The sequence below is a fragment of the Marmota flaviventris genome, chromosome 12 (assembly GCF_047511675.1).
Source record: "Marmota flaviventris isolate mMarFla1 chromosome 12, mMarFla1.hap1, whole genome shotgun sequence".
Classification (NCBI taxonomy): Eukaryota; Metazoa; Chordata; class Mammalia; order Rodentia; family Sciuridae; genus Marmota; species Marmota flaviventris.
In genome coordinates, this window is record NC_092509.1 from 41,572,421 (window position 1) to 41,586,766 (window position 14,346).

Sequence of the window (14,346 nt, forward strand, 5' to 3'; positions counted from 1 at the left end):
AATGGATTATTTCCACTTTTAACAAATTTGAATAGGGTTAGTCCTTTAGAAATCAGTCTCAAACCAGCTCTTTTTTTTTTATTTAGTATTTTTTAGTTGTTGATGTACCTTTTTTGTTTGTTTGTTTATTTGTATGTGGTGCTGAGAGTAGCACCCAGTGCCTCACACATGCTGGGCAAGCACTCTACCACTGAGCCACCACCCAGCCTGCTCCTTTGGTTTGGAAGGTTCTCCAAATTTAGAATTTTGGGCTTTATATTTATATAATGATGTTTATATCTATTTTTTGCATCAAAATTCATCACATTCTCCAACTTCAAGACTTCTGTGAATGCTGAGGACCCCTGGATATTTCCTATGATTATTTGATTCTCTGATAATGACCAAACACAGTCGTAAAGTGGGTTGTCGGATAAGTGAGAATTGAGCTTCAAGTTAATATCCTGTTGCGTTAAAGAAAGAACTAATTTCCTTCTTTCTGCTAGCTGTTTCTTTTTTTCTCCCCTGACTGAATCCAGTCAAAAAGTGTATTGCAAACAATAAAATTATCTCTCAACTTAATGTAGACTTTCCATCATGGATGTTTAATATTTAGTGATAACTGGCTTTTATAATAACATAACTTTTATAATAGCATTTCTATCAAAATTGCTCTTAAATAGGTAAGTGGTGTATAATAAAAAAGCTCTGATAATTTTAGCTAAATTCGACATTAGACTTTGAATTGCTATTTCTCTTGTGTATTCTGTCCATGGGGCTTATGTTTATTTGGATCTGGGATTTCCTGATAAAAATTTCTCATTTTCCAATATTCTCTTGATCTAAGGAAGTCATTAGTTCTCAACTCAGGAAATAAGGTTCTTCTCCAAAGTTTTGGGAATATAAAAAACACTTTTGATTGTCCTCATTGCTCAGGGACACTGCTTAATTACGTGTGCCTGGGATCCCTGTTGTGCTAGGTATCCTATTCAACCACAAATAGCTCCTTCTTAAATGTCACTAGATGCCTGCTGAGCAAAACTGGGCTAGGTAAATTTAAGTATTTTCATTTTATAGCTGCAAAATAAGAAAAAATAGGGAAATTTGACCCTCGGAGTCCAACATTTTGAAAATCAAGGCTGAAGTAATGGTGATAACTAGTATAGTAAGGAGAAAAATAGTATGTGACACTTTTCTAGAATTAAAAAACTATTTTTAAATTATTTTAGATTCATAGGAAGTTGCAAAGATAATACAGTGAGGTGTTATGTACTTTCATGTAGTAACCCCAGTGGTTACAATGATTTAACTGAAGGATGACATCAGAGCCAGGAAATTGACATTGAGTGATATTCTGTGATACAGATGAACCCCAGTTTTCTTTTTTTTTTTTCTTGCCTGTTGTGCAATATCTCTTTTATTTCTGATTTTGAAGTAAATGGCTATGAACAATTTGTGCAGATTTTTTCTTGGACATAAATTTTCTTTCTTTGGGATAAATACCCAGAAGTTCAATTGCTGGCTAGTATGTTAAGTGTGTTTAATTTTTAAGAAGCTACCAAACTGCTTTCCAGGGTGGCTGCACTATTTAATATTTCTAATGGCAATGTGTGAGAGACCTAGTTTCCTTTTATCCTTGCCCACCTTTGGTATTGTCACTGTTTTTTTATTTTAACTGATCTACTAGGTATCTAATGGTAGCTCATGATAGTCTTAATTTGCATTTCCCTAATGGCAGGTGATGGTGAACATCCTTCTGTGTCTTTATTTGTCAGCTGTATATCCTCTTCAGTGAAATTTTCCTTCCTATTTTTGGCCTATGGATTGTTTTCCTATTGTTACATTATGAATATTTTTTAGACTTTGTGAGATAAGTGATTTGTGGATATCTTCTTCCCATTTGTACCTCTTTATCTTCTAAATAGAACTTTTCACAGAAGAAGAGTTTGTAATTTTTATGATGTTGAATTTATACATTTTCTTATTTTATGGATAGCAGTTTTGGTATCATTTCTAAGAACTCTTCACCAAATACTAGATCCTAAAGATATTATTCTATGTTTCCTGATTAATTTTTGTAGTTTTACATTTAAAACTATGATCTATTTTTATTTTATTTATTTTTTTACCAAAGTAATATAAAGTCTTTATTTATAAGTAATTAATTTTTTAAATTCCTTTTTTATTTTTTATTTATATATGACAGCAGAGTGCATTACAATTCTTATTAAACATATAGAACACAATTTTTCATATTTCTGGTTCTATACACAGTATATTCACACCAATTCGTGTCTTCATACCTGTACTTTGGATAATAATGATCATCACATTCCACCATCATTAATAACCCCATGCCCTCTCCTTTCCCCTCCCACCCCTCTGCCCTATCTAGAGTTCATCTATTTCTCCCATGCTCCCTCTCCCTATCCCACTATGAATCAGCCTTCTTATATCAAAGAAAACATTTGGCATTTGGTTTTTTGGGATTGGCTAACTTCACTTAGCATTATCTTCTCTAACTCCATCCTTGTACCTGCAAATGTCATGATTTTATTCTCTTTTATTGCTGAGTAATATTCCATTGTGTATATATGCTATATTTTTTTATCCATTCATCTACTGAAGGGCACCTAGGTTGGTTCCACAGTTTAGCTATTGTGAATTGTGCTGCTATAAACATTGATGTGGCTGTGTCCCTGTAGTATGCTGATTTTAAGTCCTTTGGGTATAGACCAAGGAGGGGGAAGCTGGGTCAAATGGTGGTTCCATTCCCAATTTTCCATGAAATCTCCTTACTGCTTTCCATATTGCCTGTACCAATTTTCAGTTTCACCAGCAGTGTATGAGTGTGCCTTTTTCCCTACATCTTCGCCAACACTTATTGTTTGTATGCATAATAGCTGCCATTCTGACTGGAGTGAGATGAAATCTTAGAGTGGTTTTGATTTGCATTTCTCTAATTGCTAGTGATGATGAACATTTTTTCATATATTTGTTGATTGATTGTACATCATCATCTGAGAAGTGTCTGTTCAGGTCCTTGGCCCATTTATTGATTGGGTTATTTGTTTTTTTTGGTGCTTAGCTTTTTGAGTTCTTTATATTCCCTAGAGATTAGAGCTTTATCGGCTGTGGGAGGAGTGAAGATTTGCTCCCAGGATGTAGGCTCACTGTTCACCTCACAGATTGTTTCTTTCGCTGAGAAAAAACTTTTTAGTTTGAGTCCATCCATTTATTGATTCTTGATTTTAATTCTTGTGCCACAGGAGTCTTATTAAGGAAATTGGAGCCTAATCCCACATGATGGAGATTAGGGCCTACTTTTTCTTTATTAGACGCAGGATCTCTGTAAACCTATGATCTATTTTGAATTAATTTTTGCATAAAGTGTGAAACTTAATTTCAGGATTTTTCCCCTCCCTAATGGTATCCAATTGCTTCATTACTATTTGTTGAAAAATCCATTTATTCCAATGAATTGTTTTTGCATGGTGGTGAGAAATTAGTTGGCCATAGTTGTCAACTTCTGTGTTCTTTATTCTGTTCTACTGATCTTGCATCTGTCCTTCTAAAAGTATTATACAGTCTATATTAGAGTAGCTGTATTTTATCTCTTGCATTCTAGAAGTGTGATTTCTTCCATTTATTTGTTCTTTTTCACAATTGTTTTACTATTCTATATTTTGTCCTTCCATATTAATTTTATCTCATTTTTATTGTTTGTTTTGTTTTGTTTATTCGTGGTGCTGAGACTCAAAACCAGGTTCTCGTGTACACTAAGTACACACTCTATCACTGAGCAACACCCCAACCCAGTATAGATTTTAAAATAATATTGTCAATATCTACAAAAATATTGCTTGGATTTTTATAGGAACTTCATTAAAACTTTATCAGTTTCGGGCACATTGACTTACACACAGAATCTTTCCATTCATGATCACAGTTATGTCTTTTTGTTGTTCTTGTTGTTTTAAGAAATTCTTTGACTTCCTTCATCAGCATTATATAGTAATGGGATACAATGTAATGTTTTGATACAAGTAAACATTGTATAAAGCTTAAAGAAGGATTAACTAGGATTTACATTTCCTCAAACAATTGTCATTTCTTTTTGGTGGGAACATCTATTTTGAGATATACAATATGTCATTGTTAACTGTAGTAACTCTAGTAGCCAACAGAATACAAGAACGTTTTTTGCCTTTCTAACTATAACTGCAAATCATTGACTGACCTCTATCCCTCCTTTTCCTTCCTAGTCTCTGGTAACCACTATTTTATTCATTACTTCTTTGAGATTAACTTCTCATTTCCACATATGAATGAGATGATGCAGTATTTTTCTATCATTTAACATAATGTCCTCCAGGTTTATCCATGTTGCTGCAAATGACAGAATTTCATTCATTTTTATGGTTGAATAGTATTCTGCTGGGAATATATGCACTATTTTCTTTATCAGTTCATCCATTGTTGAATACTTAGGTCAATTCCATATTATTGCCCTTGTGAATAGAACTGCAGTAAACATTTAAGTACAGATGTCTTTATGATATACTGATTTCATTTCCTTTGGATATATACCTAGCAGTGGGATTGCTGAACTATATGATAGTTCTAATTTTAGAGTTCTGAGGACCATTCATACTATTTTTCATAATAATTGGATAAATTTACATTCCCAGCAGTCACATGTTTTCCAAGACTTTACTGTTTTTTAAATAATTATTTCAATTTGTAAGTGTGCAACAAAAGTATTTTTCCATCAAAAATCATCAAAATTCTACTGATAGCTAATTATTTTTAGGTAACTAATATTAATTTATGGCATAAATTATATCAATATATTGTAAATACTTTAATAAATAATTTAATAAAATCTTAGTAAATTGAATATATCTTCAGTAAAAGTGGTCAGATAAGGCCTACTTTTTATTTATTTATTTAGGTACCAGGGATTGAATCTAAGGGTGCTAGACCACTGAGCCACATCCCCAGCCCTGTTTATTTTGAGACAGGGTCTCACTAAGTTGTTTATGGCCTTGCTAAGTTGCTGAGGCTGGCTTTCAACTTGTAATCCTCCTGCCTCAGCCTCCTGAGCCACTAGGATTACATATGTGTTCCACTGCATCTGACTGCTTTTTAATTTTAATGCAATCAAATTTCATTTCAGAATTTGACTGGATGTGTATTTCTTGTCCTTAAACTCAGAATTCTCTGGTTCTGTATGCATCACATGAAATCAATACCCTTGTCATTTAATTGGAATCACTTTTTGCTATTAATGACATGAACAGTGTGAATTCATGTTTAAACTGTAGTATGTTTAATGTTTATGCTTATTTAAAATGAGGAAGATATATACATTTTATATATTTGTGTGTGTGTGTCTTTATACACACACACTCACATTGCATATATGTGTAACTTTTTAAAAAATCACTTCTTGCCTTAATCATGTCATGCCTCGCACTATGCAGGTAGATGCCAGAGGCCCTTTGTTCGTGATGGTTTTTTAATGCTAGTTAATAGATGAAAATGTAAACCTAAGATTTAAGTTATGAGTGTTTCTTATTGACATGAACAAAAAGTATCTGAAATTATTTTTTAGTGTACACGGCATTACTTGACAATATAAAATATATATAATTTAGCATTTAATACCACTGCTCTTCCGGTAGCTGCACAGGATAAAATGTATTTTACAACATATTTTTGGTGGATGTTTCTGTATATAGATTTTAGAGAAGGAATAGTTTCTCTTATTTCATCTTTGTTATAATCTTACAGGATTCAAGCCAAAACTCGAGAATTTAGGGAGCGACAAGCTCGAGAACGTGACTATGCTGAAATCCAAGATTTTCATCGCACATTCGGCTGTGACGACGAGTTGATGTATGGGGGAATGTCTTCTTATGAAGGTTCTCTGGCTCTCAACACCAGGCCCCAGAGCCCAAGAGAAGGGCACATGATGGATGCTTTGTATGCTCAAGTGAAGAAGCCGCGGAATTCCAAACCTTCACCTGTAGACAGGTAGGCTCCAGGGGCGATCCTGGTATTGCTTTCAAATCAGCTTTCATATAGTTTTTGACAAGGGAGTAGATTGTTCATCAATCCTCAAACCTGAACTGCCTGTTATTAATGGCCTTTTAAAAGCTGTTGTGTCTAAAATATTGAATTTACACAAATCGAAGCCTAATGGAGAGAGCAGCAAGAGGTTTTGATAGCTTTTCTAATGATTCCAACATATTTCATCCTGTTCTTCAAACAGTTTTAGACCTAAGAACCAACCTTTAGTTTATAACTCAAATAAAAAGCAAACTTGAAATTATGGCCCTTCTACTTAAGCAATATTTGCTTTTATTGCTAGGAGAACCTCCAGTTGGGGTAATTAACTAGGTGGAGAATGACATGATTTGTTCCAGTTATGATTTAGAAGGGCCACCTTTTTGGGTAACATAATTTTATATTATGAAAGAATTAGTAAATGAGAAATACAGCAGAGCCAGTTCTGAAATTGGTAATTAACAGTCACATACCACAGGTCTGATTTATGTTTACCAATAAAACATACCAGAGTACAATGTTGACTGTATTTGATGCCTATGGTTATTTAAAAATTTAACTGACTCTATGGATATGGCTATGTATTTATTGGTTATGTACTTACAAATATCTGTATGTTTTTGGCAGTTATTTATTGGTTATATCCTTAGTAATGTCTATATACTGGTGGCTGTCTGTTTATTTCAGATGGATACATGTATATTTCAAGTTTTAACTGACATAATTTTAAACAGATCTTTTTCCATTCTTCCATTTGTATAATCAAGCACCATATGGAGTTTAGCTCATGAAGAAAATAATACTCATTTCTTTTTATGTCAAACATATGCATGGTATTATCATAAACAATTCACTCACCATGTTATTATTGTTGCTGTGTGTGGGAGCTGGGCTCTGTACATTATACATGGTTTCACTTAAAAATCAGTGATTCCCAAGCCTTCATGAGCTGTAGGATCACCTGAAGGTTTCTTAAAGCACTGATTGGTTGACTGTCCTCTAGCATTTTGTCTGGAGTGGAGCCCAGGGATTGACATTTCTTATAAATTCTAAGTTTGATGTTGGCACCACTGGTCCTGGGGATATACTTTAAGATTCCTTGCAAGACAAAAGATGGCACTGGAATTATTTCATCTGTGGCATGTGTGTAATTTGGTTGATACAGTTTTGTAAGAAGTCTATATTTCAGTTATTTGCTTCCAGCTATTTTTAATAGAGTTTGGCAAATGCAACATATAACCCTCGGGTAAACCCAGAAGGAAGCATTTAAAAAAAATAGCAAATGGAAAAACAAAACAAACAACAGTAAATGAAAAAGCAGATCTTAATGTGAAACTTTGATCAGATTATTGTTCTGATGTTTCGTTTTTATGTTGTACTTTCAATATTTATTTTTCTTAGAAAATCTATTTTATGTAGAAGATAATGGGTGAATGAGGAAGGAGGCTTCTAGCTTATTTAAACCCCTTTACTGGGATGACCTAGAAGGTTCACCTGCTTATTAACTAACACAGATGTGCCGGGACTCAAAGAATGAAGTTATTATCAGTGACAGTGACATTTCCTTTAAAAACTTTGTACTTGTTTCTGCCATATTAGTGAAAGCTTCTTATAGAAGGTCAAACAGCATTTGAAGGCCGTGAATGTCCCATTGAAAGTGTTTTCCTGGAAGAAAGGACACTAGTAACAGTGACATTGCCAGTTTGTAACTTTGGGAGGAACTTCAAAATCATTAATCAGTGTATTATTGGCCATTGATGAAGCATTCATCATTTCCACATCTAGTTAAAAAGAGTGGATGTGCTTGAGCAGTTACATAGCTCAGAAGTCCCACATGACCAGAGCCAGAGTCAGAAAGGATCTTCCAACAACTCATAATCAGAAGTGGTTGCTTTAAACCCCAGTGTTCTAAAAGACTCTGAATCCTGCCAGAAGATTTCTGCACATTCTCTAAAGGGCTTCCATGTTCAGAACCCCTCTACTCTGGGCTACAACATCCCTTCCATGACTTCTGCTGTGCACCACACTAACCCAAAACTGAAGCAGCTTCCTAACTAATTGCTATCAAAAGTCTACTCAGGAAAACATCTCAGAAGAAAATTTAGCCACAGGGATTAGTCACACCAATGAATAATTCAAAATCACACCTCAGACTGCTATAATCCAACCCTCACCATCCTTACTCAGAGAGATTATTTTTTTTTTTTCAAAAAAGAATTAAAGAAACCTAGGTTTGGTTTTATGATTTTTTTTCAGAGAATAAGATATCCATTAATACTGAGTGACATCACTAATTCAAAAGGTTGATAATTACTCTACCTGTACAATACTTCCTCTCTTGCCTATTCCTGAATATGAACTTGGTATGGAAAAAATGGTATCATCCCCATCATCTCATCTTTTTCTGTCAGAGAGAGAGCTGTAGAAAAGTGCTTCTCAATTTTGAGTAGTATAGAAACTCCTTTTTAAAGGAAAGATAAGCTCTTTATACTACAGCATTGGTTTAAAATGTTTTCATTATAATGTTATTTAAATATGTATAAAAATATAATAAGACCAAATTCCTTCTGTTTATAACCATTATACAACTATAAAATCAAACGTCTTTACAAAATTAAATACAAACAAAATGGCAGAGCCATTATGTTCAAATGAACAGCATTAATGGGACCATACTACTTTTTAAAAATAATCTAAATTCTTGCACAAATCATAAGTATGGTGGTGGCTGCTACATGATTAGTTCATTTGAGTGTGTTTATGTACCACAATGAACTAAGTACTAACTAAGCGTTCATCATATCATCAAAAGAACTGCAAAATTCTGGGTTCTTTTGAGTGTTCATGTCCAAGTATCTTTGGTTGGCACATCACAGAGATGAATCGTTTATATGTGAAGTTAGCTTGCCTCTATTATCATTAAGTTGAGATAGTGAAAGTAGTATAATTCTTGGTGCCTTCATATTTGTAAACTTAAAATTCAGACAATAAAATAACATGCCCATAAATATCTAGAAGACACTTACATTAACTTATCAACGTAATGGAAACACAAAACTGGAAACTTCTCAGAGATTATTTCTTGTATGAACAATGTACAAGCTTCTATCAACTTTAAATGTCACCAAAATTTGTAATCAGTGTCTGATGAACTTTACTACTCAAATTTTGGGTTTTGTGGGAGTGTAGGCAGTGTAAAGAGTTGACAGTCGTGAAGTGTAGCCTGCATCTCTTCTTGGATTTTCTTTGTTCAGTAAGAAAGCAGAATTCAGAATTTTTCTTTCTTAATCATTTTCTTGGATCTTATAGTCAGAAATGTGAATTTGGTAGCTCGACATGGAAGCAACCAAAGATAATTGATTAAATGCTATGAATTTGATGTCAACATGGGGGTATCATTTCAATTTCCATGTATTATTTATGATGCTTTTTATAGGGATAGCATTATACTCTGTCTAGAAATATTTTTGTGCCTGTTTATTGACATGTCACTATTATCTAACTATATGCTTTAATCTTGATGCCCGGGTTACTCTTTATTGGTGTCCTTGGCCACATTTTGGATTTTCATGTTGGATAGAAGCTAAAGAGAAGAAGACCCTCTCCTGTGTTTTGTATGAATACTAGACTTAAACTCACAAAAAAATGTAGGTGTATTTATACTTTATCCTGATTATTAATCAGTGACCTCAAAATTTTATCATTGTAAATGATTCATAATCCTGAATTTCTTAGGCATGAGTGCCTTTCCTATTACTGCATCTCAGCGGATGCACTGCCGTTTCCATACTCTCTATGCACTGTGGAAGGAACTGCCAGTTGCGTGCCTGCTATCTTCTTAGCCCCTTCTTCCTTGCTTAATAAATTCCAATTTTGTTCATGCTAGCAAAAGATACCTATCTAAAATTTTCAAGTTCTCCAGGCTCCCTTTCAGCCACAGGTGGCATAGTTCAGACAAATAAAAGTTAGAAGCAGATCTCGAGGTGGAACTTCCGACAGAGCTAGTTTTTTCCCTGACTAGAATGGGGCTGAGCTTGGGGGTTTAGTGCAGCAGTAGAGTACTTGGCTAGCACGTCCAAGGCCCAAGGTACATTCCCTAGCACTGCAAAAAAAAAAAAAATTAAATGAATAAATTTTTGAAAAAGCGTAAAGGGTGTTGAGTCAGTTTTGCCCTTTGACATTTCCCTTCTCTGCTTGGATCCTGGTGGGTGCTGCAAGAGAGGGTTTACAACCCTGAAGGTGAAGGCTGCATGGAAGAAGAATGGGGCAGCCTGGTCCCTTGAGCAGCTGGCTGTTGCATTCCTGGCATAGTCACTCTGGACTTGTCACCTGTTCCTTGTATATGTTACCTGCCATCAGGTTTCTGTTTCATGAAGCCAAATTCCATTCTGAATATAATAAGTTGTGCACAGAAGAGCCCCCCCCAAAAGGAATCATTATATTTTGATCAACATTTTTCTTTGCTGATTGGGGAATTATCCCCTGTCAAATGATTTTAATATTTTGTGAAATTAAATAATAGGCAAAATTCTTCAGTGTTGTTCAGTTAGCTATTCTGCCTTTTATTTTGTTAAGCCTCTACTTAAAGATATTTTATCAATGAAATGTCTTCTAGAAAACATCCTCCTTAACTTTTGAACACCTTTATCCCCTGCTAGCTCCTACCTCCAAGGACAATTCTGCTATAAAGTCAGAGGCAGTTACATGTTATATACTAGAGCATGTACTAAGGGGCCAACTTGACTGAGTTTGGTTTACACAGCCATTGGTTGTATAAACTGTGCTTCCCTTGCCTCATCTGTAAGATGGGGATAATGGTTCTTGCCTTGTTAGGCTTGGGCAGGACTAACCCTGTTAATAGCATATAAAGCACTCAGCACTGTGCCTTGTTCATAATAAGCACTATTCCAGAATCTGCTCTTGCACTTGTTACCTATCAAATGGTCTTTTACTTTCAGGAAAGCACAGTATCCATAGATGCAGAAAACAAGTAAAGCATGAAATTGAAATTAATCAAGTGAGGTTTGATTCTTTATTACTTAACATAAAAGTATTGGGATGCAATTCTAGATACCACTTCATTTATTAAATAGCTTGGTCTCTCTATATTATCCCAGAGTCACATCATATCATAAAAATTTCCCTTTCTTTTAGGAAAATTTGGTAGCTCTACATGGAAGATTGCATATAGCATGAGGCATTACAGATTACTTCTACAGCTTTAGTATGGATATTAAAATTGAATGCTGGGTATTTATGCTGGGTATTATAGAATGCCTTATCTGAGCGTAAGGGATGGTAGTGTTGAGAGCAGGGCCTCTCAGTCCATTTCAGTCTGTCCTTTAACAACGTAAAGGTCTTCATTTTGTATTTTCACAGAATTTTGAAGTTCTTCATGTTTTACTTTCATGCAATTCTTACTAATTCTTACTGATTCTAGGAGGGTTCATTTTCTTTTTTCCCCTCAGTGCTGGAGATTGAAATTGGAACCTCATGCAAGCTAGGCAAACACTCTACCATAGAACTCTATCCCCACCCCAGAGTTCTTACTAATTCTAAGCTTGTGAGCACCCAGAAAAAGGGAGACTTGAATCACTGCAAACTTCATATGAACTTTTGACATTTCTTATATGTCAGGTTAGCTCCTGGTGGGACTGGCAAGCAGGAATTGTGATCTTAAGAATTGTAAGACTGTGCTATAGTTTGAGTATGGAATATCCCCTAAAGACCCAAATGTTGAAGGCCTGGTCCCAACCTGTGGCACTGTTGGGAAGTGGTGGAACCTTTAGAGTTGGAGCCTAATAGAAGGTCTTAAATCTTTGGGGACATGCTGTCCAAGGGATTGGGGACTCTGGTCTCTTCTCTCATTTTGATTCCTGGCTACCATGAGGTGAACAGCTTGGTTTCACATCATGATGTCCTGCCTTGTCAAAGGCCCCAAAGCAACAGGACCAATTGTCTGTGAATTAAACTTCCCAAAGTGAACCAAAACAAACTTTTTTCTTTATAAGCTTATTATCTCAGGTATTTGTTATAATAATAGAAAGCTTAGGCTGCATTCTTAAACAGTGCATTTTCAAATTTTAGTGTGTATTAAAGAACCTAGAGTTCTTCTACAAAATTACTCAAAATGCTTCTCACAGATGTTAGGTATTTTGATTCAGTTGATGTGGTTAAGAACTGTGAGCTCACATTTAAACAAGCACCTCAGTTGACACTGCTGCAGATGATCCATCCAACTTGGAAAAACATTATTCTTGAAGTAATGGGAGAGAAAAAAACCTGGAGCTCCAATATGAGTTAGTTTACTAAGGTCCTTTAACAGTGAAGCTATGAAATCAGTGATAATCCTCATAGACACAACTTTATCCTGGCTTTCATGATGTCAATTGTTCACCTGTGATTCAGTCATCATTTTATTTAAAGGATTATCTTGCAAGTGTGATATTATCACTAAACTTTTTTCAGTGAGTCTCAATACCAAAGAATTTCTTTTCATACAAGTTACCACAGTTCCAATTTAGAAAGTTTAGTATGCTTTGAATTCTAACAAAGGCATGATGAAATTCTGGTCAATATGTTTTTTATTTACTTGAGGACACCATGCAATTTGTATTTTTATATCCAGATACCAGAATCTGTAGTTAAAAACTGCACAGAAAGATAGCTCTAATGGACATTTGTGACTGTCACCATGCAATCATTTGCCTACGGGAGTGCATTGTCCTCAAATATAATTGAAATAAAATAAGAACTGTGCTGCTATAAATCTAAATAGCAAGAAAATAGTAGGCTATACTCCCCTAGCTTTCCGAGGACACCTTAATGGAAACATAAATACCATAATCATATGCTTTTTGCATGCATTTTACCACTACAGAGAAAATGCCAATTTTAAAAGAAAAGACCTTTGTGAACTTGTTTTTCCCACTATTAAAACTGGAATCCAGTTGTGTCAAAAAGGAAGTCTGGCAAAGACAGAACAAAACTAATTTTCTTAGGTACAGGCAATTATTAAACATCTGCTCTTTTAAAATGGTGGGTCATATAACAAAGTTGCATTTGCTATTCAAAAAGTCAAATGCCACTTTACTTCCATTTACTTAATATTATTTATCTCTGCTTTTCTTGAAATGTGAGAAAGTAATTTTCAAAGGTAGTAAATGTCATTGTAATGTAAGTTTTACAGGTTAGTGCCATTGTTAATTCATGTGCTCCATGCAGCTGGGGCCGATCTCAGTGCCCTTTGCCATCTGTATGTTTCTGACCTTGGCTAACTCAGCAAATGTTCCCAACTTTGTCGCTTTCTTCAACATGCTCTAGAGCTATAACCCACCTTCATTTGCACCTGATATTTCTCATTCCTCATTGCTGAAGATCAGTGGCCCTTTTTCCAGGCCAGATCTGTGAGCAATCTCCTGGATGCTAGTCCTACCCTTCTAAGGAGGGTATTGCATCAGTACATCAGTACATCAGCTGCTGTATTTAGCTTTGGTCCCTCCAATGACGTTTTCATGTAGCTAATAAATATGCTAACGTCAATCATAATTTATTTTTTTAAATCACTTTTTACTCTCAAATTGTTTTCTACCCAAGTTTCCCTCTTCACTTCTAATGCAAACTTCTTTGAAAGAATAAATCTAGGGCTGGGGATGTGGCTCAAGCGGTAGCGCGCTCGCCTGGCATGCGTGCGGCCTGGGTTCGATCCTCAGCACCACATACAAACAAAGATGTTGTGTCCACCGAAAACTAAAAAATAAATATTAAAAAAAATTCTCTCTCTCTCTTCAAAAAAAAAAAAAGAAGAAATCTAGTTTGATATAGACAGCTATTATCTTCTTTCCCCTATCTCATTTGTTCTGCGTGGTAAGCATACTACTGCTCCCTAAAGCTGCCCACACCCTAATCTCCTGAACCTGTGAATATGCTATATGCTATTTCATAGGGCAAAAAGGGTGTTGCAGATTGGATTAAGTTCGGGATTTTTTTTTTTTTTTTTTTTTTTTTTTGGTACCAGGATTGAACTCAGGGATGCTTAACCATTGAGTCACCTCCTCAGTCCTTTTTATTTTTTATTTTGAGACAGAGTCTTGCTTAATTGCCTATGGCCTCGATAAGTTGCTGAGGCTCACTTTGAACTTACAGTCCCCCTACCTCAGTCTCCCAAGCCTCTATGATCATAGGAGTGCCACCACTATGGCTGGCTAAGTTCAGGATCTCAAAATGGGGACATTGTCCCGTATGTATTTCCGTATTTGCCCAATGTAGTCACAACAGATGTTATAAGTGAAAGAG

At 35.2% G+C, this 14,346-nt stretch overlaps 1 protein-coding gene across 17 annotated transcripts in view; it reads left to right on the forward strand.

The window, feature by feature from the left end:
• Pard3 (par-3 family cell polarity regulator) overlaps positions 1–14,346 on the forward strand; it is a 660,013-nt gene that overhangs the window by 501,144 nt on the left and 144,523 nt on the right. For all 17 annotated transcript variants that reach the window (XM_027928488.3, XM_027928495.3, XM_071599891.1 and 14 more), the window contains one exon: positions 5,776–6,018. In XM_027928488.3, the coding sequence (XP_027784289.2) occupies positions 5,776–6,018 (243 nt within the window). The remainder of the gene's footprint in view (positions 1–5,775; positions 6,019–14,346) is intronic.